The sequence below is a fragment of the Heteronotia binoei genome, chromosome 11, assembly GCF_032191835.1.
Source record: "Heteronotia binoei isolate CCM8104 ecotype False Entrance Well chromosome 11, APGP_CSIRO_Hbin_v1, whole genome shotgun sequence".
In the NCBI taxonomy this organism is placed as follows: domain Eukaryota; kingdom Metazoa; phylum Chordata; class Lepidosauria; order Squamata; family Gekkonidae; genus Heteronotia; species Heteronotia binoei.
In genome coordinates this window covers 36,653,961-36,680,022 of record NC_083233.1, presented here as the reverse complement: position 1 = coordinate 36,680,022, position 26,062 = coordinate 36,653,961, and the positions used below count along the sequence as shown (strand labels likewise).

General features: G+C 45.2%; 3 protein-coding genes across 3 annotated transcripts in view; 1 reads left to right on the top strand and 2 right to left on the bottom strand.

Annotated features, from left to right (window-relative positions):
• PASD1 (PAS domain containing repressor 1) overlaps positions 1-949 on the top strand; it is a 94,134-nt gene extending 93,185 nt beyond the window's left edge. The window contains exon 21 of the mRNA XM_060249404.1: positions 701-949. Coding sequence (XP_060105387.1) covers positions 701-877 — 177 coding nt within the window. The 3' untranslated portion in view covers positions 878-949. The remainder of the gene's footprint in view (positions 1-700) is intronic.
• Positions 1-26,062, bottom strand: part of RADX (RPA1 related single stranded DNA binding protein, X-linked) — a 213,207-nt gene that overhangs the window by 19,842 nt on the left and 167,303 nt on the right. The gene's annotated exons all lie outside the window — the stretch shown is intronic.
• Positions 9,816-26,062, bottom strand: part of TBC1D8B (TBC1 domain family member 8B) — a 48,723-nt gene continuing 32,476 nt past the window's right edge. Inside the window, exons 15-21 of the mRNA XM_060250374.1 lie at positions 24,033-24,101; positions 22,477-22,717; positions 21,605-21,670; positions 18,144-18,227; positions 16,616-16,672; positions 15,310-15,407; positions 9,816-11,586 (exon numbers count right to left, since the gene is read on the bottom strand). Coding sequence (XP_060106357.1) covers positions 11,170-11,586; positions 15,310-15,407; positions 16,616-16,672; positions 18,144-18,227; positions 21,605-21,670; positions 22,477-22,717; positions 24,033-24,101 — 1,032 coding nt within the window. The 3' untranslated portion in view covers positions 9,816-11,169. The remainder of the gene's footprint in view (positions 11,587-15,309; positions 15,408-16,615; positions 16,673-18,143; positions 18,228-21,604; positions 21,671-22,476; positions 22,718-24,032; positions 24,102-26,062) is intronic.

The window sequence follows — 26,062 nt, the reverse complement described above, 5'->3', positions numbered from 1 at the left end:
TAAGCTGAGTTAGTGTGAGCTAGCTCGCAGTTTTTTAGCCTCTGGCTCACACATTTTTGCCTTAATTCAGGAAAAATGGCTCCAGAGCAAACTAATTTATGCAGTAGTTTACAATAGAATTTTTGCTCACATGACTCTACCGTTTAGAGGGAACGTTGATGGTGACCCACAAGCAGTGTTCCCTCTGATTTCGCGTGAGCTAGCTCAGTTTTTTAGCTTCTCTCACATATATTTTTATCCTAGGATGGCCCCAGAGCAAACTAATTCATGCAGTAGCCAAATTGCTCGCTCGCAACTTGAATGCCAGTAGCGCAAAAAGTAGAATTTTTGCTCACAAGACTCCACAGCTTAGAGGGAGCATTGCCCCAAGGCCAAATGGTGAGGTCTGTAAATGGCTATTGACAAGGGCACCCGGAGGGAAGCTCCACATGTGAGACAGTATGCTTCTGAATGCCAGATGCTGGAAGAGGGGGGGAGATATACTTTATGGTCTGCTTTTGAGCTTCCCAGAAGACACAGCCACCAGTGGGTACAGAGCTAGTTGGACCCACAGTCTGAGCCAGCAAGGTGGTTCTTTCATTCTTCAAGACTGCCTTCTAGTCCAGGAGTCAGTACAGGGAGGTGAGGCCAGGAATGGTACAGATATGTGGGAAGGCTGCTTATGTTCATCTCTGAAAGAGACCTCTCCATTCTTCTGCAGATGCCAGGTGCTACTGAGCCAGTCCAGGCAGGCCAAAACCAGCACGTATTTCAGCCCTCTCATCTGCCACAGCAGAATGCCACTATGGGCTATTTCCACCACCCGCAGCCACAGAACCACCACCTGCAGGGCCAGCCTTGTGGCTTGCAAGACCTGTCCGAAATACAAATGCCTTGAGGCTGAGGCTGGAAAGACAGCGGTGGCAGGTGCATGCTGAGGCGGAGCAGGGGCTGTGCTGAGCAGAGGGTGGACGGAGGGTGAGCACAGAGGAGCAGACGCCTTCCCTGTATGCCTGGAGAGTGACGCTCCCACGAAGAGGACAGCGGCCAAGGCTGGCAACGGGCTCAGCAAGAAACGGAGTACAGCTGTGGGAGTTTGCGCTTCACTAGCCTTTCAAACACTTTTGGTGTTTCAAAAACAAAAACCACCCAAGCCGTGCTTGCTTCAGCAAAACAGGACCAAAGTGAAGTTTGGTGTCAGTAATTGTTTAAGTTGCGTGCAGTTAGAACACGGGTGTTGTACATCCTGTGCAGGGAGAGTGAGAGAGGAAGGGTGGTTTTTTAAGAAAAACAAATGGAGACAAAAGCAAAGTTGTCGATGGAAGCTCTTGTCTGCCAGGACAGGGTTACAGGCAGAGCTGATTCTCTGCTCATTAAGCAAAAAAAACAAAGCAAACTTGATTTGTCCAAATGGGGAAAATAACTGCAGAAGAGAAAAATCCTTAATGAGGCCACATAGGCAAAGCCAGATACATAAATATATATACGTTATGTATTTATAAATGATACATGGATTTCTAGCTGGCATGTTATTTTAATAAATCAGGTTTACATGCTGATGCAATGGCAGATGACACCGCCTAGGTATGCGGGAGGCAGCTGTGTCTTTTTGAAAAAAAATAATACCTTTGCTGAAATTCACCGTGAAGCAATGGGAACTTGGAAATTACGGAACTTATTAGCAGGAAACTTTAAAACTGTTCTGTTTAGTGTATGGGTGTAAAAAAGAAAACTAAACAGTTCATTTGGTTGAGTAGTTCACACATTGATCCTGTGGTAAATTTCCACTAATGGAAGCAGCACAGAATTTTCGCCCATTACCCCCTCCTGCTTCAGACCTCCAACTTCTCCCCCCATGCTGTTCTGGGGGAGGGTCGGTTCACTGGCCCCTTCAAGAGCAGCATTTTAGGGATCATGTTGGGCTCTAGCAGGGGGCGGGGAGAAAGTCTTGCTGGCACAAAAATGCCTTCTGTTAGGGGAAATCTCCTGGGAGATCCAAGCATCTCTTTCCCTACCACTTCCACAGGGTTTTTCCTATACCTCAATCCCCATCCTTTATTTCTGGCAACCGGGTTAATGCTGCTACTGTGTATACCATTTTTGCCTGAATTTCTTACTCTTTCTTTCACCAGCTCCTTTCACTGTTAGTATTTTGACATGTGCTAAAGTTTTCTCCTATTTTTGTTATAAAAGTGCAGATAAAAACCTATTTGTACTCCCCATTTTAGCCAAGTATATATTTTCACAAGGTGGAGGAACAAAACCTTTTTATTCCTCCCCTCCATCATCCCCAACATACCTTTCTGTGGGGAGGTTATCTATCTTGACACCCAAAGACAAAAGGCAAACTTTGTGGTTTTGCTACTTTGTGGTAGAATTGGGTAAAAAGTGGACATTCCTACTTAATGAGGACACCTCTGATGATGTTACAGAAAATTCAGTAGTGTTAGCAATAAATTGTATTTTTGTAATTTGTCACTTTAACTGTGTTTATATTTATGAACATTTTTTTAAAAAAAAGTGTATTCCTCAGTGGGTGTATATACCAAAGCATCCCCTGCTGTTTTGTGTGTTTCCAAAGGAAAATAATACTTATAAATGTTAGGGGCATTTTGTTTTTTTAAATGTATCTTGCACATTTTTAGATACCAGGCTCAGAAGGCAACGTGCATCAGAGTTTCTTTAAAAAGAAAAGTGTCTTTAAAAAGAAAAGTGAGGTTGCATCGAAGGGCCTGACAGATATTACTACATTGTTTGCTAGTTGTTAGGGGGTAAAGGTTATTTAGAATTGGGTAAAATTTAGAACCCTGTTTGCTGTTTTTGTCCAGTTCCCCAATCCTAACATCAGATCCAAGGGATGAATGTTCAAGGCCAGAAGATGAATGGAAGGCATGGCTACAATCATTCAAATGCATTTGTAGGTGCAGATGATTCTCAGGTGGTAGCAGGTCAGTCACTGTGTATAAGGGCCTGCCCCTCTCTCCTTATTTGCCAGTATACTCTAAACTACTGATGCAGCTGTGCATAGTATATGTTAGTATGCAACTAAATTTCCACAGCTGCTTAGAGGGGAAGACTGGTTTCTTAGTGTTGCCCAGGTTCTGTGAGCAGAATGTCCCAGGTTCTACTCCCACCCCTCCGGAATTGCCAGTTTCTGATAGCAGGTGTTGGTAAAGGCCTTCCTTTGCTTGAGATCCCTGATAGCTGCTGCCAGTAGAAGGTGATGATGTTGGATTTATATCCCACCCTGTACTCTGAATCTCAGAGTGGTCACAATTTCCTTTACCTCTCCCCCCTTCCCTCCGACACCCTGTGAGATGGGTAGGGCTGAGAGAGCATTTTACAGCAGCTGCCCTTTCAAGGAAAGCTATGGCTGACCCAAGGCCATTCCATTAGGTGCAAGTGGGGGAGTGGGGAATCACTCTGTTCTCCCAGATAAGAGTCTGGGCACTTAACCACTATACCAAGCTGGCTCTCAGTAGTGAACTCAGTGGCCTGATTGTACCTTCCTTGCTGCCAACTGTAGCCTAGAGATGGAGGGGAGCTACTTCTCATTCCCAAGGTTAAGAATGTATGTTAGTTTGCCTTGTGATGCTTCCAGATACAAGGCAAAGCCATAATCTTTGCATTAAAGAAAGGAATGAAGTGGTGGCAAGCTGAGGGAGCTGCAGTTCATTTATGTATCAGGCCTGTTGGGAAAAAGAGTAGTGGTGGACTCAGACAGGGCTGTTCTTAAATAGATTTTCTTGCAAACTTTCATAGTTTCTTTGGTTTTCTCCATCAACAATGGAGGGCAAGTGTGTGTGGTGGTGGTGGTGGGGGGGGGGGGGTTGGGACAATAAACATGGAGCTAATTCTGCCATTGCAGAACTGACTGGATTATTGTAGCATTACCAGGAACATAGAAAGAGTTTTGTTTTTGGCATATTTGAAAATATATTAGGTATCATATTACTAAAATGTTACCATGTTCAGCTCCTACAACAAAATGCTGTGACCCTTCAGCTCTGAGGCAGGATAGAGTTAACTAGCACAGCCTAAGGCTACTTGCTTTATAGGGAACAGTCTGTTATTTTAAGTAATTTGTGGCCTAAGGAAGGCGCTGTTAAACCATGTTAGAAAAGGTTCTTCACGGGTATGTTCTGTATAATGCCATTTTTACCACCTACACTGGTTACTCATTTCCTTTTGCTACAAGGGCTGGAGAAGAGCTAGATAAATCCATCACTATTATTTGGGCCAGGTAGACAGACAGTAGTGGAGGTTATTAAGTGGAAAAGGCCAGGCAAAGGTCCCCCTTAACGAGGCTGAAAAGAGTTAGTTTCCCTCAGACAGCTAGCTTGCTACGTTTGTCCTGTTAGTGGTCATTGAAGTCTTCCCTGCAAAGGGAAGGAAAGTTAAGGTTAACCGTTTAGTATTGGGCCATCTCTGCTTAGGACACATCTGAAAGGGAAAAGGGATGTATCACCTCCTCATAGTATGCCCTCGCTGATTGTTCAGCACCACCTTCAGTCCCTGCCACACCCAATCCTCCACAGCACACTGGCATCAGCAATCACACCTTCAGCATGGGCAAACATACACCCTCAGCCACTTCCCAGCTTTTGCTCCAGGCCTGCTTTAGCAAAGAAGGGTTAAATATGAGCAGGGGAGCAGGAAGGCAGCCATTCTCTCAAACAGATGCACAGGCCTTTTCCTCCCAGTTGTATTTCCAGGTGCCGCTGAGCATCTCTGTACTTTGTTGACTTTCCCTAATAAACGGCATCAGTGTAATGCAATACTTGCCCTTCCACAACTCTTGATAACTCACAGGAAAATAAGATTCTGGCCAAAATTGTAAAAAGGAGCAATAAAATTAATTTCAGAAATGGCCCCTGTTTAACATAACCAAGCACTTGGTTGACCCCAGGCATGGTGCTGAAATTGAATTTAGCCAGCCTGATCTCCTGAAATCATAGCCAGACTAGCGGGGGGGGGGGGGTGTTGGTATTTTTGTCGTCTCTTGCCTTGTGGCAGAGATCATCTTTCACAAATCAAATGCAGGATGGTCCTCCCTCACGAGCCGCTTATGTTTTGCCGGATGGGGCCCTGAAAAGTCAGGCCCTTACGATGGCAGCCGCATGTGCCTGAGGCAGAGGAGGAGAGAGGAAACAAGTCCAAAATGTTTTTGAAAAAATAACCCTTTTGAAAAAGAATGCTGTATATGTCTATTTATTGGCCTTTCTAAAACCATGCACTTTATTAAGGAACTTTATCCCTCATAAATTCACACATACACCGCACCTGGTCATGGGTCAGTGTTAGATCAGCCCTTTTCCAAGGGAGGGAGAAGCTTTGTGTTCCATTTCTTTATGAAATTGGAACCACAGAGTCCCCCTGCCTTGGGACTCCAAGGGGGATCCCGCCAGGATCAGAGGCCCTTCCCTGAGGCAATAGTCCTGGGGTAGTGCTGATTTGGGGCACAGAGGGTCTGCCTCAAAAATTTCCAAAAGATAATTTTAAAATGTAATGCCATTCGGGGCTAATGCTGTATTATTTACATGTGTGTTAACTACAAGGTATGAGGAGCGGGGGTTGGAGGGAGGGGTAATTTTCCATTTATGTGGCCTAAAGAATTGCGGGGGGGCTTCCTGCTGGGAAAAACTACTTGTCAGAGGAAGCAGCGGTGGGTGGGTGGGCTTTTCAGTGTTTCTCATTCACCGCTGGCTCAGGAAAGCTCCAGACACGATTGTTGACGACGTGTCCTAGTTTTGTCAACCCAATCCCAGACTTTGGAGAACACAGGCACCTTTCTGAGTCTTGCACTTTTAAAATGCATTTTTTTGTACATCTATAAGCTAAAGGCTGGTGGATCTAGCCAGGTTGGCTTGACAAGTGCAGTCTAACCTAAGTTGTATATATTGTGACATATTCACACTATGTAAAAAAAAGGAAAAAGAAGCAAACAAAGATTTAGAGTTGAATATTTAGTTTATTTTATATGATGTCAAATATAGATAAAATTTATAAATGTTCCTATTCATAAAAAGTATTTTGTAAAACAAGGCAGGGAGGGGGAAAGGAAGTGTTTTTTGGGGACAATATATATATATATAAATCCTTGTCTGGAATAAATCACACCTTTGTGAAGCTCTGTTGGGTAAGAGCCTGTGTGTCTCCATATGCTTTAAAAGATTCTACATATTATTTTGGAAAGAAAAAAATAAAACTACTTTTAAGAACTCAAACCCAATGGGCTGCTGTTTATTTTCACACCTGGCTGCTTGCACCCAAATGTCCTGGATGCCCTGAGGGTAGACTGGTGGGATTGGCTGTGATGGTATGCAGAAATGGAGATCAACTAGGATTCCCATAATAAAAAGTATTTACACCCCAGTCTCCTCCTATCCTAAGAAGCATTTCAGAATACACTCCACAAACACCACAGCTGTGAAATGTCCAATAAGAACTGCTGCACAGTGCTGCCTTGTGTTAAATCCTCCCTCAACAACACCCCCACCCTTTCACAAAGCCTTTGGGGTAGTCTGATGCCCCCTCCTCCCCACTAACTTCTGTGGCTGCTCTGAAAGAAAGGCCCTGCAAACTCATTACAGCCTCCTCTGAGTGCCAGCTGCTCTCCAGAGGCTCAGGCAGGAAAGATAGTCCCCCAATACTGGCTCCCTTTTAACTGGGGAGGCTGGGTATTTCCAAGAGCAAAGCACCTATTCTGCTCCCCACTGCCTCGAGAGAAGAGGATATTCATGCATCCACACTGCAGTTTCTCATGCTTTCCCCTTCCTTCCCTTTTATTTTGCCCAATGTTGAAACCACCAATCAGTTTGGACTTTTTTAAAAAACAAAATCAGTTGTCATGTGTCATTCATGATACACTACAACTTCAAAGGCAGGCAAGGCTGGGTTTCGCTTCACAAGTACCTGGCTGGGTTGCTGGGGGCTTTCAAACTAAAATTTGGTACCTGGACAGACCTTGAGGGTAGAACACCAAACAGGTAGAAGATGGTACTTCCAGGTGGGTGCAGGTGCAGACAGAGATGCACAAAGCTGGAAGGGAAAAAAAACCCATGGAAGGCAAACACCTCTGGCGAGTAGCCCCAAAACAAAACTAGATAAATAACAAGCCAGGTTAGGTTTTAACTTTTCATTTGGCAACCTCAGGGCTAGCAGCTCTGTTTTGCCAAGCAGATGAACTGGCCAAAAGCTTCTGTTTTAACCCTCTTAAAAGCACCACTGAAAAGCTCAGACTGAATGATGAAAGGTGCATGGTGTACAGTTCTTTCCCCCCATCCAGAAGGCAAAGAGTTTATTGATCACCCAGTGTTCAACATACAGTGCATATGCTGCATACAGAACATATCAAAAGACCAAGTGCCCGCACAGAAATGTCTGTTGTAGCAAAAAGGAGAAGAAAATAACATTTCTCTGGAAACTACCATAATAAATCCATTTATGCAGTTTTCATAAATCCAAAACTATTGTATATTTGTGTGCATATACCACGTATATGTTTCATGAGACATATGAGGAACTTCCAAGGAGGCAAGTAAACATCTGTTTTCCCTAAGTAGCTGCAGCTGCCATACTGGCAAGCTATATCATAGAAATGAAAAACCTGTGAGGCATGGCGATCTGCAAGAGCAACAAATTGCTGGGATACTCAGTGGAAATGTGGGTTTCGAGGACACAATAAGTCACCTGACTGGTTCCCCCTCCCACCCTTTGGTGAAATCTTGGAGAGACCAGATGTTATCCAAAAGGGCTCCATGACCATCCGGTTCTCTTTCCCACACAACAGGCAAGCTTTTAAGCAAATATATAACTTGCCACAATTGGGGGGAAAGAGGAGGGGGAAATAATTGCATATGTATTCACAGAATGGATTTCCTGAATTTGTCTCCACAATATTTTCCTGGGATTTGGAGAAAGCACTTTAAGGATTTGAAAATTTTATGCTTGGCCAACTACTGTAAGCTGTGATAATCAATAAATAATCTGTTTTATTCCTCCCCACCCCCAGTTTACATGCCAGGGTGGCCTTGTTGTTTACATCTTAGTCATTGTAGGCCAAAGCTTCACTGTAATGTTCTTCCTTTGGGCTCCACAGGCGTGGCCTTCAGGTGCAAGGAAAATGCTTCAGGGAGCACTCTAGCACAAGCTCAGCATCCTGCCACTGTCGTTGCTACTACTGTGGCAGGGGCCGTTTAAAAACAGCAGGCATAAAATAAGCAACAAAACCCACTGGCCATCCAGAACACAGAAACAGAGCCCTCCCACTCCCCTTAATAACTAGTGCTGAGGAATTTACAAGCATTTTGTTTCTAGAACTGGTTAAGAAAAGCACGGGGAGGAGGGATGCTTTCAGAGAATATCATTTTTACTCTATTCATCAAAGGGTTCTAAGGAAATATAGCTCTCTCCCCCCCCCCCTTTGTAAAGAAAAACTAAATTAGTTCCATCCAATGCTCATTAAACCTAAGTACTAGTTTTCTTCTGACAAAGGGACCAGAAACCCTGCATGGACTGCCCCCTCCTCTCGTATAATGCTTCTTGCGAGGGCAGCCAGAAGCAAATGCAGAGATTGCTCTGTGGTGCTTGGGTCAGGTTAGGGTTTCTGTGGCTTCCTGAAACACCTCGATCAATGCCACATTCCAGTCAGCCTTAGAAAAGCGCTCGATTGGCCTAAATGAATGCAAGGCCTGCAGAGCACCTGATGCCGTCCTCAGAATGGCAAAACTGGGGGAACTCATCCAGCAGCATTAAGATAAGACCCAGGAAGCAGGCTGCATGGCTTTGCTGCCCCCGTTCCCCATCTTGGACTGAAAAACAAACTGGAATAAATAAATCAAAGAGAACATTAAGGAAGCAGAGCACGTTCCTGCTTCAGCTTAATTTTCTTTGAGAAGTTTGGGAAAAACCAAGGTGCAAGGGGCCATGCTCCAAATTTCTGAGGCAACATCTTCTCCCAATTACAAAAAAGTGCATTAATGTGCAACACAGATATGCTGCAGGCGGGCAGTAGCCTAAAGGCTTGCATCCCCGAGCAAAACAAACAAAAGGCATAGAGCCGTGGTTCAAGTTAAAGAGGTAACTTAAGTCTTCCAATGCTCATTCACATACAGGCATTTACTCCCTAGTGGACCCTTCTGCAACACAAAAATACCCCTTAACACTGCAATCTGGCCAAAGAACAAGCTGCCAAGTCAAAAAGTAAACCTTGTGCAGGATGTAGTTTTATCAATCAAAACCCAGCAAACGGGAGAGGAAGGACTGGCAAAGCTTATTTCCTTCCAACCTGTAAATAACTAGATACTATATACTATCCAGCATTGGACCTTGTGGATTTGTCTCACTTGCTTCTTCTAGTGCAAGGTCACCTTAGTTTGCCAGGAAACTCTGAGTGTTAGAGAATATTCACTTTTTACAGGTTCTCACTGGCCGTGTTGCTGTACAAGGCTCTGCATAAATGAAATCTGCTTATTTCCCTTGCAACGGGAAAAAAATTAAGTGCAAACAAAGATTTTCAGAACTCTCTCTCACTGTTCATCAAAGTAAAACAAGAAACATGTGCTGGCAATTCTGTGTAGAGGACTGTCCTGACACAGCACCAATACAGAATCTCCATATATGTGGTAAAGCAATCCCTTTTGATTTATATGTATAGATGCCCATGAGGCGTGCTCTCTCTCTCTCTCTCTAACACACCAAATCTGATTTTTGCAAATCAGAGCCCTTTTAATAAATTCAGAATCTGCCAAACATCCTGAGCTCCAAAAAACAAACAAAACAGTCCACTAGCATGCACTTAAGAGACTGTGGTTTGAACAAGATTTGGATTTCCCTTTTTTCCTATTAACATTCCCTTCATCAAGCTGAGATGACCTGTTAAACCAAAGGAAATGCAACTACCTTCACTTGCGTTTAATAAAAGCTTTCCTGGAATGCTCAAGTTCATTCTGACTGTTTAGCAAGTTAAGTATTAATCTAAGCATGAGGGCATTTATCCAGCTGCGTCCACGAAAGTGGACCTCTAACAACAGAGGGCGAAGGTTCCAGGAAGCCCTCAGCAACTTGACAAGTAGCAAGCACTGAGTAGATGCTGCTGGAAAAACAGGTGAAGGAGTTATGGACACCAGCAGGAAACAAGTCTCCCTAGCGGTGTTCACCATTCCTTGAAATAATCTTTAGCAAGCTTTTCAGTCTGCATCACCAGACACCCATGCCACATAGCACCATGCAAGGCCTCAATTAAAGGTAACTGAACATCCTAAAATCCAGTTTCTGCTACCCCTATCCAGTATGGTAATGTCTACGTTAGTGGCCCCTGTCTGGCCTTGGAGACCAGACAATGTTCATGCAGCAAGGGACCGCCTCCTCCTGTTCTTTCATCCATTCTTTACCAGAGTTTGAAAAGTCATGGCTGTCAAAGAAGCCACAAATGGCACCAACGTGAATTAACCAAAGAAGGTAAGCAAACAAGAAGGCACAGGCCAAATTGCAAAACAAACAAACAAAACCTGCACAAATCTCAACGGTGCACTTCCCAAAATTTTAGAGAACGATCCAGGGTGAGAAGCCGTGCCACAAGAGGAGGCAGACATTATCAGAGTTCCAAGCCTGAATCTGCAACCTTCCCAAATTCATCACTAATAGATACGATTTTTAAAAAGAACACTCAGCCCCATATCACAGAAGGAAGAAACTTATCTGTAACAGCCACGTTTACCATGACCACCTGTGCTCTCTCTCCCAAAGTATGAAGCAAACCAACATTCAAAGCTTAGAAAGTGGGTCTTTGGAAAAAGCAACCAACCTTACAACAGAACAACTGGATGCCAGCACACTTCTAAGGGGAGGTGGCAGACAGTACATTCAACAGAGTGGCTTGGGATCAAACATGCTGCAGCAGCGCCCTCTGTGAGCCTTCTTCCAAGTCAACTGAACATTGCACTTGTCTCTGGGGGTGCTTGAATATGTAATAATCAGGTGCAACTGTGCTTCAGGCTGTATTTACTTAACTTTGCAAAAAAGGAAAGAGACACAAATTACCCTAGGCAGGCACAAGTGGGATCAAGCTAAATCCTCAACCCCTAAGCTCCCAACAAACTCAATACACCGAGCTCACAAACGGCCCACAGCCCTGAGCCCCTCCACATTAAGCAAAGCGGGAGACATAAGCAGACCTCGCATTAAGCGCTATACCCAAGCTCTCGCTTTTAACTGAGCGGCTTTTGCATTTTCTAACATGGCTCTGACATTCACTGGTTTCTCGAAAAATCTCACTAGGGCGGGTTCGTTGAGTAAAGAGGCCAAAATCTGCTCGAAAGCAAACGACCATTCGCCATCTGCTCTGCTGGGGCTACAGGGTCCTGCTCGGTCAGTCTGCTGGGCTGGCCTTGTCTCCTGGGGTTCGCTGCCATTTTCTGTACCGACATCAGCTGCAGAAGGGGTTATACTTTTGGCTGGCCCCGTAGGGCTGTGGAGCTTCCTGCCAACCTCCTCCATCTTCAGCAAGAGACTGGTCACGATGGCGATCGCCCGGTAGAGCAGTTCCTCTTCTGGGTCCCCATGAAACAAGTTATACAAAGTCTTTGAAAACTGAATGAACTGGGACTGGAGGAAAGCAGAAAAGATCCTTTCAATAACTCATATTAATTGGACATAATTCAGAGAGAGTCTGGCCCAGAGAGAGCCCAGCCCAGTGCTGTTATATTTCAAACAACTTGTCTTGTCGACTGGAAGCAGCTGCATTCAGATGACACACAAGCAAACTGTTCGTGACAAGATCCAAGTAGGCAGCTGTGTTGGTCTGAAGTCGTAGAACAAAATAGGAGTCAATTGCACCTTTAAGACCAACTTAGTTTTATTCAGAACGTAAGCTTTCGTGTGCTAAGCACACTTCATCAGACGAGGAATCTGGCACAGTGAGCAGAGCCATGCATAGCTGGCAGGCAGTGGCCCAGAATGCAAAATGGTACTGATTTAAGAACCAATGACAGTGAAGTAAAATTATCTGGTAGGCAGTGAGCCGCTGCCAGTCCGAGTAGACAATACTGACTTTGATGGACCAAGGGTCTGATTCATTATAAGTTAGCTTCATACAAGTTCAAAAGGTAAGATGGTACAAATATAAGATTCAATGACAGAATAGTAAAATTAACAAATTGAGCAAACCTTTGATCTGAGTAGCATGAGCATGCGAAAACAACAAAACAGTAGTATGTCAAAATGTGGGAGTGTCTGTCAGTGACTCTATTGCTATGAACTGGGCCAAAAGGAAGGAATTATTATTTATTTATTTTATTTATTTATTTATTTAATGGACTTATATCCCGCTCTTCTCACCGAAGTGTCTCAGGGCGGCCCACAACATAATGATTCATATAATTCAATTTAAAACGTTTACAAATACAATTAAAACCATAATTAATAAAACAAGATAAAATAAAACCAGCGGTCTATAAGAGCATTTTTGTTCCATCCAGAGATGTTCTCATTATCAGTTAGGTGTTATAGGCCTGCCGGAAGAGGGCTGTCTTACAGGCCCTGCGGAACTGCCCTAGGTCCCGCAGGGCCCGCACCTCCTCCGGCAGCTGGTTCCACCAATAAGGTGCCGCTGTTGAGAAGGCCCGATCCCTGGTGGATTTTAGACGGGCCTCCTTTGGCCCGGGGACTACCAGCAGATTTTGTGAACCGGAGCGTAGTACTCTCTGGGGAACGTGTGGGGAGAGACGGTCCCTAAGGTAGGCAGGTCCTAGGCCATATAGGGCTTTAAAGGTAATGACCAACACCTTGTACTGGACTCGGAATATTACTGGCAGCCAGTGCAGATCCCGGAGCCCCGGCCGAATGTGCTCCCATCTTGGGAGCCCTAGTAGCAGCCGGGCAGCAGCGTTCTGTTTTCCATCCAACTAACCCACCTTTAAACATGCAACATATATATAGTTTGTCATTAGGAAAAAAATACATTAAAATTTTGTGGGAGACAAGTTTAATATATGTAATGGGATAAGCATTTTGAAGTTCAAAGGAATTTCAAGAACAAAATGAAGAGAGAAATTGCTGAATTACATATTATTATGAAACTTGGAGCAAACACCTCCCCAGGGCTGAACAGGGATATTGGTTTTTTATCTCATTACAGATGCTAAACCCACTCTCACTTAGTTATACAGCCACAGTATTCTAATGTGTTTCTTTTAGAACTGTGTAGCAGAATAATTTTTTTTGTATTGACATACTCAAAATAGGGATATTGGCTGTTTATCTCATTACATACACTTTACCCATTTTCACTATATTTTATTGTATTTTTTTTCTATGGCAAACCAGAATGTTGTTTACATGTTAAAAAGTAAATTAGGTGGACTAGAACATCACTATCCAATGTATTTCTCTTTCAGCTGTATTGACACACTCAAACAGGGATATTGGTTGCTTATCGCATTACATATATTGAACACATTTCCCAATAAATTTTAATGTATTTTTCTCCTAATGACAAACTATATGTATGTTGCATGTTTAAAGGTGGGCATATTTCTAGGATGGAAAACCACCGCTTTCCCAAGATTGCTCTGTATGGCGAACTCTCCACCGGCCATTGAAATAGAGGGGCACCAAAGAAGAGGTGCAAGGACTCCTTGAAGAAATCCCTTGGCACCTGTCGCATCAACCATCACCAGTGGTCTGACCTAGCCTCAGATCGCAAAGCATGGAGGCACACCATCCACCAGGCTGTCTCTTCTTTTGAGAACGCACACATAGCTGGTCTTGAGGACAAAAGGAGATTGAGGAAGAATCGCACTGCTACAGCACCAACCCTAAATCAGACTTTTCCCTGCAGCCACTGTGGCCGGACCTGCCTGTCCCGCATTGGTCTTGTCAGCCACCAGTGAGCCTGCAGCAGACGTGGACTATTGCACCCTTCTTAAATCTTCGTTCGCAAAGCCAAGCCGAGTTGGATGGAAAACATAATAATTCTTCCCTTTTGGCCCAGGTTCATAGCAATAGAGTCACTGACAGACACTCTCACATTTTGACATACTACTGTTTTGTTGCTTTCGCATGCTCATGCTACTCAGATCAAAGGTTTGCTCAATTTGTTAATTTTACTATTCTGTCATTGAATCTTATATTTGTACCACCTTATCTTTTAAATCAAAGCCTACCAGATAATTTTACTTCACTGTCATTGGTTCTTAAATCTGTACCATTTTGCATTCTGGGCCACTGCCTACTAGCTATTTATGGCTCTGCTCACTGTGCCAGATTCCTCATCTGATAAAGTGTGCATAGCACATGAAAGCTTACGTTCTGAATAAAAGTTGGTCTTAAAGGTGCAATCGATTCCTATTTTGTTCATGACAAGGGTGCTCCTGGTTTCTCACTGGGGGCTCACACGCTTCTTCCCTTTTCCCTGTGTCATTTTCTCCCCAGGTGTGCAGAGAGCCACTGAAGACCTCTTTTTGGAAGTCCTATGTGTGACTCCAGTTTGCCATGATGTCTGAATGCAGGTCCTTCAACAAACTGGCGTTTGTTTCTGTGGTGTATGGAACAGTTCTGTAAATAGTGCAATCAGGGCTTTTTTTGTAGCATGAACTCCTTTGCATATTAGGCCACACACCCCTGATGTAGTCAATCCTCCTGAAGCTTACAGTAGACCTTATACTAAGAGCTCTTGGAGGATTGGCTACATCAGAGGTGTGTGGCCTAATATGCAAAAGAGCCCCTTCTACAAAAAAAGCCCTGAGTGTAATGTACCTTTGAGAGATACTTTCTGTTTCTCAGCTCTGGCATCGCAGTCAGCAGCATAATGTGCCCCAGGCCTGGTTGTTTGTAAGCAGCTGTTGCTCTCGTGACACTCGTAACCTCATCTTGTGGTCTCCAATAAAGATGGGTTGAGAGACCTCAAGATGACATTTAAGTGAAGCCATTTTAACAGTTTCTTTCCCAGGATGAACCCAATTTAGCAATCTATGTCCCAGCAAATTGGGATTCTACATCCAGATTAAGTCGTGATGTAGAATCCTAAGTACTAGGGCAAAGAAACAAACTTGTTTGCCAGGTCAAACTGAGGTTTTTTTGAAAGTAGGACATCTTTAACTGAACTCCATGACGGAGAGGGAGGGAGGAAGGAATGCATGAGCTCACAATAGACCAGATTCAGGCTCATCACAGCACTAGTTTTGTACGCAATGCTTCAGAGCCTGCATCAGAGCTCGCCATTGTTTACTGTATCTCACCTTCGCTTGCTGTATTAAGAATCCCAATCCATATACAGCACACCTCCCCCCAAATGAACAACTCCACAAGTTCGAGCACAGAAAGATTTACCTGATTCATTCGTGGCAGATCCTTAATATTTTCTTCCTTTTTCAGCAGTTCATCTTGCCATTGCTTCAAATAGGCCTGGATGTCAAGCTTTCCTTTCCCTGTTTGAAAAGGGAAACAAGCCAGATTCAGAGCAAATACCTACCTGAAGCCTCCTCAAACCAGAACAAAGATGCCCCTGCTTGGTCAGCACCGGGGTTTGTGTGTTTTGCTCCCTGCGCAGCCACAACAGAAATCACGTGACGGCAAAAGGATCAGGTAAGTGAAGCACTAGCCAGCTCAAATGTCTGCATGCAAACAAGCTGTGCAGGCTTTCAGCATGGAATGACTACCTGCCTTCTAAGATTCTAGAGCAGTGGAAATCCTTTGGAGGCCTGGCCATCATCCAGGGTTCATATCTGAGTGCAGGGGAAGGCCCACCCAGGAGTGACATTTATTTTATTTTACTACATTTGTATCCCGTCCTCCCCATTATGGGCTCAGAGCAGCTAACAACCAATAAAACAACAAAATATAAAACAATGAAATAGTAATATACAGTAAAATCAATAATTTACAAATCTTAACAAGTCTTTGGTGGTCATGGCGTTCGTAATACTGGTGTGCAGGTGTTGGCTGATATTGTCAGACCTTTAGCTTTGCAGCTGTCTCCCTTAAATTGCTGAATGCCACGTGGAAAAGTTCAGTTTTGCAAGCCCTGCAGAACTGTGGTAGGTCCCACAGGGCTCTGATGTTCTCGGGGAGTGCATTCCACCATGTGGGAGCTGCTACAGAGAAAGCCCTAGTCCTGGTGGTAGTTAGTCAGGCTTCCTTCAATACAACCAATACTTCAGTAAGAATTCGGATTTGGGGCTGGATTGGGGGTTCTGTGTTAGTATGTGTGGGGCATGCCCTATAACTCCTTGCATAGCATCTACACGTTCAGAAAAAAGGTGTGCATGGTACAGCTCCCAGTGGTCTAATTATCTTCAGAAGGACTGCCCGTCTGAATGCCCTCCTGTGTAAAAATATCTTTGCAACAGCAAAAATTAGCACTTCAAGAAGAGGGCTAGTTCTCTCCCTCACAGACTGACCTGGGATCCATTAACTGCGGATACCAGGGACTGAATCTGGGAACTTCTCCTTCCAGAGTCAAATCTTGGTTCATCTTGGGCAGAGGAAGGCTCTTCTCAGGACCTGAGATGCCAGGACCAAATCTAGGATGTCCTGCATGAGACCATGTGCTCTACTCTGGGCCTTAAGGTCTCCCTACAATCCAACAGCACACATGCTAAGCAAATTCCTGAATCCTGAATCCAGATGAGCTTACCTTTGTCTGGGCTCCTCTTCAAAGCACCTTCATCCTCGCTGTCCCCAGGTGAGGAAACTGGGGTGGAAAAGTAGCACAGAAAAAGAAATCACCACCCTGCAATTCTGACCACATCTTTCACAAGAAGCCAAAGTGACAAAACAATTCTTTTTTTATCTCATCTTTAATGCAAGCAGGCCATCAGTCAGCCATGTTTGCTTATTGCTGAAAGTCACCACCACCAGCAGCACTACCACACACACAAAAAAGGTCAGATGTCCAGTAATCGAAGCCTCAGGGCCATCATATTTCAAGAGGCCCCGATCCCCCTAACACCGTCTGTTGTGTTTGCTGCATCAGTCTCACAGGCTACTTTTCAAAGGTGTGGCTGAAAATTTCACACCCCTGCTCCCAAAAGGCCGGCTAATGATCGTAAATTGTCTAGAATGTATCAAGCTAGGTAGGATTTCCTGAATTTAAAAAACAATAGCTCTTTATTTCTAGGTTGAAATGATTTTTTAAATAGAAATAGACCACCCAATTCCCAAGACCCATCCCTGTTCCTTTCTACCCACCTGTCCTTTCTGTTACATTCTTAGTATCTTGCCTGCACTTACTTCATGAAGGATCACAGAGGGGAGGAAGAAAACTTTGGATGTTTCTCTTTGATCTGCTTCCTTTTGAACAGTTACCATGAGATGCTTCACAAGAGCACCAGACAAGGGAGCCAACCTGAATGATACTTAATTGGTTTTCCTCCTCTCCTCCAATAACCTGCTTGGGGCCTGCCTTGGCTCTTGACATCTTTACAGTGGAAGCCTCCAGCTCTCTGCCTCCATCATGGTTTTATCCTATGTTTCCTCCATCCATTTTATCCTATGTGGCTCTTGACTCCTCACCACAACTCTGTCTGGCAGGTCAGACCAAAAGTGTGACTGACCCCAGATCACTCATCAAGATTCAGAATGGATTAGAAGATTTGAACCCAGGTATCCTGTCCCTTCCTTGTCTTAGTCCAAGTGTGGCCAAGGGTTGCTTAACAAGTGCCACATAGAATAAACATCAGATGTTTGAGGGAGGGAAGGAAGGAAGGAAAATAGATGGGGGGGGGAGAGGTGGAAAGAAGCAACTTTAATTTTAAATGCATTCTCCAAGTTGCCAGCTGGATTGGCTTGGAGAAGCGATTTAAAGAGATAAATCCCTTTTCCAAGCTGGCCGACAGAGTGGTGGGGGCTTTGAGAGCCACACAATATGTGTTAAAGAGCCACGTGTGGCTTCTGAGCCATAGTTTGGCCACTCTTGTCCTAGTCTGACATCTGCTACCTCCTGCCCTAAAATGGTTCTCCTAATAGCTTATGCACTCCACCCAAAGCAAGAGTGGGCAAGCTCCTGTCCTCCTTTGTCTCTCAGAGGATGGGACCAAAACTGACTGCCTGGCCTCACCCCTGCAGGTGGATGAAGAGATCACTTTTTGCTGCCTGCTCTCCTCCCAGGTAAAACGGAGATGATCACCACTGGTAGTTCTGCAAGCACCTTCCACACAGCTTACCATTTAATAGACTGAAGTGGATCAATTCCTCTTTTGAGAGCTGAGCCCCTTTGGAAGGGCTAAGGGACTCCACTTCGGTGAAAGCTGCAGAAATAAAACACAGCGGGAGATACCCCTAGAACCATTGCAGTTATTATCACAGAACCACAGCAGTTTTTATCATCCAACATAAAACAAGCCAAGACCATCAACACAAAATGTTTTGTTAATAGGACCACTGTGACAAAACAGCCAGCATGCAAGTCCTGTTGCAGCCTCCCTTCACCCAAATTTTCTCCTCACAACTGTCCTATGAGGCAAGTTAAGTTATTCATCAAAATAAAATACATGCCTTGTCTTGATTTTGCAGAATCCTCAAGATGGCCAACAACAGTTGATTTATTTAAAAAATAGATAAATTACCAATTAAAACGCAAGCAAGCAGGAAAAAAAACCCAGGCAAAAACCTTGTAGGGAAGAAGGAAACCCAGTGACAAAGACAGGAGAGCCAGGTTAGCTGAATAGCTCTAGTCATCTCTAGAAAAAGTGCCGCCTTCACTTGGAGCCACAATGCTTTACAGAAGTAATCCAATAGCACTGGTACCAGTGTACTAAGCACAATATATCATTCAAAACCTCACAGGTCAAATTATCACTCTCATACGAAAAGTGTGTAAACAAACATTTAGTGCACAATTTATAATAAGTCCATACAGCAAAATAATAGAGCAAACACCGTCACAGCGCTCCCCCAGTCTGTTTTCCTAAAGTGCGACTCAGAGGCACCGCCTTCAGCCGCTTCTCACAGTCCGGAATCTGGGTGGAGACAGGGGCTTTGATCTGCACAATTTCTCACAGAGATCAAAAGACCGTATTTCCTGGATTTTCTACGGTTTCGTTGGTTTAACCTTTCGTCAGTCTTCTCTCAATGCCGTTTTAACTGGAGCCACAGTACAATGAATTCAGTCATGGATCAATGCATACACTTGAGAGTGTATGCGTTGATCCGTGACTGAATTCATTGTACTGTGGCTCCAGTTAAAATGGCATTGAGAGAAGACTGACGAAGGGTTAAACCAACGAAACCGTAGGAAACCCAGTCTTTTGCTCTCTCTGTGAGAAGTTGTGCAGATCGAAGCCCCTGTCTCCACCCAGATTCTGGACTGTGAGAAGCGGCTGAAGGCAATGCTTATCTTCAAGTACTTATCTTCAAGAGGGGGTTGGATAAAAATATGGAGCAGAGGTCCATCAGTGGCTATTAGCCACAGTGTATGTGTGTGTGTATATATATTGCCCACTGTATGATACAGAGTTTTGGACTGGATGGGCCATTGGCCTGATCCAACATGGCTTCTCTTATGTTCTCTGAGACGCACTTTAGGAAAACAGACTGGGAGAGCACCATGAAGGTGTTTGTTCTATTATTTTGCTGTGTGGACTTATTATAAATTGTTCACTAAATGTTTGTTTACACACTTTTCGTGTGAGAGTGATAATTCATCCGGTGAGGTTTTGAATGATATATTGTACATGCTTTACAGGGCATTTGATCTTCCATGAGCAGCTAGTAACAGACTGGTCCCCATGCTGCAGTGTGTTTGTTTAGATTAACATGGCGAGGAAACGTACAAAGGCAACTTAAGGTTTTCATAATTCACACATTTCAGAAAGGCAGGAAGACACGCTGGTATGGGACGGCACAATCCTCTCTGCTGCTCGCCCGACAACATGTGATCTGGACCCTTGCCCCTCCTGGCTGATTAAATCCTGCCAAGGGGAGCTTAGATGTCCTTTACGGGACATCATAAATAGATCCCTTTTAGAGGGGCATTTTCCAACACCTCTGAAAGAGGCTTTGGTCCGCCCTCTCCTGAAAAAAGTTACAGCAGACCCGGCTGAATTGGCGAATTACCGGCCGGTGTCCAATTTACCGTTTTTAGGTAAAATTATTGAGAGGGCCGTGGCGCTGCAGCTACAGGGGTTTCTGGATGACGCTTCTGTCCTAGACCCATGTCAGTCTGGTTTCCGGCCGGGCCATGGGACGGAGACGGTGCTGGTCGCCTTAGTGGATGACCTCCAACGGCAACTGGATCGGGGCGGCGTTGCGGTACTGATGTTGTTAGACCTGTCGGCTGCATTTGATACAGTCGACCATCGGTTACTGACGCGCCGCCTCGCCGACATTGGGGTTGAGGGGTCGGCCTTGCAGTGGCTTTCCTCCTTTCTCCTAGGTCGGGGACAGAGGGTGGCTATCGGGAGCGAGCGGTCCCGGAGGCGCACACTGGATTGTGGGGTGCCTCAGGGAGCAGTTCTCTCCCCGATGTTGTTTAACATCTATATGCGCCCCCTTGCCCAGATTGCCCGGCGGTTTGGGCTGGGTTGCCATCAATATGCAGATGACACCCAGCTCTATCTACTAATGGATGGCTGGCCCGACTCCGCTCCAGGGAACCTCGACCGGGCATTACAGGCTGTTGCGACATGGCTCAGGCTGAGTGGGCTGAAGTTGAATCCAGCGAAGACGGAGGTCCTATGCGTGGGCCGCGGCGCTCTGGGAAGGGAAATAGCTCTCCCGACCTTTGATGGTGCGCCATTGAAAGCAGCGCACCAGGTAAAGAGTCTGGGTGTTTTACTGGAGCCTTCACCATCGATGGAGGCCCAGATAACAGCCACTGCCAAGTCAGCATTCTTCCATCTGAGGCGGGCAAGGCAGTTGGCCCCTTTCCTTGAGCGCCGGGACCTCGCAACAGTGATCCACGCAACGGTCACCTCAAGACTAGACTACTGTAATGCCCTCTACTTGGGGCTACCTCTGTGCCGGACCCGGAGATTGCAGCTAGTGCAGAACGCGGCGGCCAGGCTGTTGTTGGGACTCCCAAAACGGGAACATATACAGCCGGGGCTACGTGAACTGCACTGGCTGCCGATTATATACCGGGTCCAGTACAAAGTGTTGGTCGTTACCTTTAAAGCCTTATATGGCCGAGGACCTGTCTACCTGAGGGACCGTCTTTCCCCATACGAACCCCAGAGAGCACTGAGGTCAACCGGGAAAAACCTAATGACTGTCCCTGGGCCGAAGGAAATTAAATATCAGAGTACCAGAGCACGGGCCTTTTCGATCGCGGCCCCTACCCTGTGGAACCGACTCCCAGAGGAGGTGCGGGCCCTGCGGAACCTTGAACAGTTCCGCAGGGCCTGCAAGACCACCCTTTTTAAATTAGCATACTCGGACTGCTAGGAAAAACGGTAACCAAGGGTCCGCCAATGCGGTCTAAAGATCTATACCGCATCACAATTGTATTACTGGATTGGTTTTAAGTTAATATTTTAATGTTTTATTGCTTTATATTGTAATTTTAAGGTTTTACTTGTTATTGTATGATTGTAGAATGTTGTTAGCCGCCCTGAGCCTGCCGTGGTGGGGGAGGGCGGGATATAAATGAAATAAATAATAAATAATAATAATAATAATAACTCACCAGGAGGTATGTGAAGCTTGAAGAGCAGCTTGAGCTTATGGGTAAAACTTCCATAATACATGGTATCTAACAGGGTGTGGGAGAAGAACAAGAAAGAGGAGGATTATTCAAGGCATTCTGTTCAACAAGCTTGATGCTCTGGAAGCACACAAGCAGCAAACTTTAGACCCAACATTGCTAACTGCGAGAGTATAAGGAGTAAAATCTGTTTGCCCTAGACTGAGACAATTAAAAAATATCAGGATTTACAGGGCTATAGAACTTGTGATCTGAGGGATGTGATAAAAAGGTAAAAAGGTAAAGGTAGTTCCCTGTGCAAGCACCAGTCGTTTCTGACTCTGGGGTGATGTCGCATCACGTTTTCACGGCAGACTTTTTTACAGGGCGGTTTGCCACTGCTTTCCCCAGTCATCTACACTGCCCCCCAGCAAGCTGGGTACTAATTGTACTGATCTCGGAAGGATGGAAGGCTGAGTCAATCTTGGGCCGGCTACCTGAACCCAGCTTCTGCTGGGATCAAACTCAGGTCGTGAGCAGAGCTTAGACTGCAGTATCGCAGCTTACCACTCTGCATCACGGGGACCTAAATCCATGTGCCCCCAGCAAGTGAAGGGAGCAGAAAGCTGGTCTACACAGAAGCCCCTCAACACCAACTGGCCGCAGCAGGTCATGTGGTACCAGTAACCTCAGCAATATACTTCCAAGGTGAGGTCTGCTCACTGCTCTGAGGAACAAGAGGTCTCAATAGCTCCCTGCAAGAGTCTGCCCTTTCTCTCACCATCCACCCCAAATTGAGGGGAACTGTGTTTGGTAAATAACCCACTAAGGAACAGAGACTGCAAAGAGCAGGCCCTCCCCCCATCAGAACATACCCAGAACGCAGGCAAATTCTTTGAAGTTTACAAGGCCATCTAAATTTTCATCCAGCAACCGGAAGGTCCAGAGGGCAAGGGAGTCCTTGTTTGCACAATGGGCCCAGGGGCTGAGGAGATGATGGAGGAGACGGAACTGCTGGCAGTCAATGCGATACTGGTCCAAGTAGGGCAGGCTGGGGTCATGGTGCTTCAAGGCTGGACTGTTCACACTCCAGTAGCACGACAGAAAGTGCTCCTTCTGCAAAAAATGAATGAAGAGTTTGGACCCTCCCCTCCAAGGAGAGGGGACTGGCAGAGAAAAAGGAACCATCCTGGGAGACAGAGGAGGCGCTCCCAGGTTGTTGCTCAAACCTAAAGCTTTGGGACAAGGCACCTCCCTCCAGAAGGACACGTCTTTCTCTGCTCTGCACCTTTGCTCCTACACCAGCACACAGATTCCAGAATATCCCACTCTCAGCTCTGTGTAAATTTATGAGTTAGATCAGGGGTGTTAGATATGCGGCCCAGGGGCCAAATCAGGCCCCCAGAGGGTTCCTATCAGACCCACCAGCAAGTCTGCTTCCTTCTCCCTCCCTCTTGCTTCTTTCAGTGTCACAGCTTGCTTTGCCAGGCTTGCTCAATCGCACAGGAGCTACAGAGCAAATCCTCTATTTTCTCCATCGGCTGAGGCTCCTCCCTTGGGGAGGAAGGAGAGAAGGGACAACAATTGCACAACAGAGCTACAGAGCCAAGCCTTTTTCCCTTCTATTGGCTGAGGCTCTGCTGCCTCCTCATTCCCTGGGGAGGGAGGGAAACAGCCAGAGCTTCCTTTGCCCAGTTCTCTTGATCACATGGGAGAGATACAAAATCTTTAATTGTGTTTATCTGTGTCCCTTATAAAGTTTATATCTCCGCTACCTGGCATTACATTTTATGACACACATGGCCTGGCCCAACAACGTCTCATTTATGTCAGATCCGGCCCTCATAACAAATGAGTTCGACACCCTTGAGTTAGACCCCCTTGTCCAGCACCCTCCATGGTTATCCATGTTACAGCTTATCTAGCTCATTTTCATTTCCTAAGGAAACAATCCGTTTATTTCTAAAACGGGGATGGGGCAGGGGGAATGCCACAAGCACAAGACAATCACTGTTCTACGCAGCCAGCTCCTGGAAACAGGAGGAACTGGATGCAGTTCGATTTGACTGCCTCCCTGTGTCTTTATGTATCATGGAACTGGAAATAACTTGAGGAAGTTTTGGAAATATCAGCACTGAACTGGTATCCAAGTTTGACATACATGAACTTCCAGCAACAGTACATGCTTGGAAATCAAGTTCTTGGCTACAGAGAGAGTTTAATCAGCCAAAGACACACATCGGGAAGGGGTAAGTGTGTGAATGTGCCTGTTCAGCATGCAGAAAATGAACACATGGGGAAGAAAGCTATTCTGCAGGTCTTCTCTTCATGAAAATCACCTGAATATTATGGAAAGGGAGACACGGTATGTTTGTTCACTGAAAACAGGCTGTCTGCAAAATAAAGGCATAGAATAGGAGCAAAGCATTACCTTGAACAACTCATACAGATCTTCCAGGTCACTGGCACTAATTTTCACATCCTGAGAGATGACACGCAGCTATAACAGACCACAGAGAGAGGGCAACCCAGTTACAGTCCAGCCTGCTTGTTTTTCTTTCTGCTTCAGCGATCTGAGATTCCAAGTAGCATGGAAGAGGAGGCTCCCTCTATGTTTAGGATTACAGATGGGGCAGGATCAAATCCATTCCAGCTACTGAGCTTCAGGGTATCACCCGTTCACACCCACAGGGCAATGTCTCCCCCTCCATGTGTCACTTCCCTCCTCCAAGCACCCAGCTTTCATTAAGAAAACCCAAACACTTATTTAGCCTGTTTCACTGTAGATATACAAGGAGGAAATGCATGAATTTTTCATCCTGGTTGCCTGGGGAGGAAGGGGAAGCTGCAAAAGGGTCGTAGGGGCTCTCTGCTAACCCCTTCCTGACCAAATTCACTCTGGTTTGCATTTGCTAAATGCCGTCTTCTTTCATTTCTGTCTTCTTCAGCGTCTAACACTAACAAGGGGGCAGAAAATGAGAGGGGGGGAATCAGTCAAGAGTTGTCTCTTCTGTCTGCACTGGGCAGTTTGTTTTACACGCCGGGGGGTGGGCAGGAACAGAAACATAAATGCCCAGTTCCACTTACGGTGATATTCAGTTTTCATCCTTGAGTGCAAACCATCTTGTTGTTGCTCGCCCATGCAAAGAAATACATGCCCCTGAGCATAAGCAGAATGCCCTTTTCTCCCTGAAGCATCGCTGTTGTTAAATTCCTGTCTTCTCCCCTTGTTCCCCCCAAAATCTGGGATTAGGACTAAAGAAGCATAATATTCAGGCATGTTTAAACTCTAGAACTTCTCACAACAGGAAAAAGAACACAGAAGGCCAAAGTGCTGAAAAGGCATAATTTTCTGGCCCTCTTCAGCCCTACTTCCAGTCTCTACACGGATAAAAATAACCTAGGTCTTTGGAAGGTCTAGGTAAATCTGTGTGAAGAATAGTCAGTTCTCTGAATATAGAGACTGCATCCTTCTGCACATATACAGAGTACTTTCCCCTCACTATGCAGTAACTACATCCATCCATCACTTTTTTTGCAGAAGGAACTCCTTTGCATATTGGGCCACACCCCTGATGTAGCCATCCTCCAAGAGCTTGCAGGGCTCTCAGTTCAGGGCCTACTGTAAGATCCAGGAGGACTGGCGATATCAGGAGTATGTGGCCTAGTATGCAAAGGAGTTCTTGCTACAAAAACAGCCCTGTATAGATCCGTTCATCCATCATTATAGGACAGTGCTTAGGTTGGAGGAAATTATTTGCAAGAAGGCATTAACTTGGGAATCTCCCATTTTTGTAATTAAGGCATTAATTAATTGCTGTTATCTTCATCGAACCACCCACAGTTTTCCCAAGTCAGTTGTGAACTCTACCCTGCAATCCTTATGCCTTGAGAGAAGAATGTTGGCATGCTAATTAAAGCAGCATAGCATGGTCATTAAAAAAACCCCTCTTTTTCCTGATGGGTGTCAGTGTGGTGCATCAGCTAAAGCATCAGACTACAATGTGGGAGACTCGGAATCAAATCCCGACTTTGCCATGGACAGGTCAACTTTGGCTAGTCACATGCTCTCACTCTCACCTACTTCGCAGGGTTGTTGTGACGATAAAATGGAAAAGAGAACACTGTTGTCACTTTGAGCCCCCATTGGGGAGAAGTGTAGAGTATAAATGAAGTAAATGAATAAAAACGGTGTGCCATATTGCAAATATAAAATGTGACGTCTTCCAAGACTTCGATGCTTGTCTGCTTGCTGTATACGTAAACTGTATATTTGGAGAAGGGGCTGCCCAAAAAACAATGTTACAGTTTACGTTTATCATGTAGCGAATAATCTATGTTCTTATTTTTCTGTCAGCCACAAGGTTGTGTGGCTACACCCAAACTCCATGTGGCACATACCCAGTGGTATGCGAAAGTCCCAAACTATAATTAAAACAACTGTAGTGATACCACCTTTAA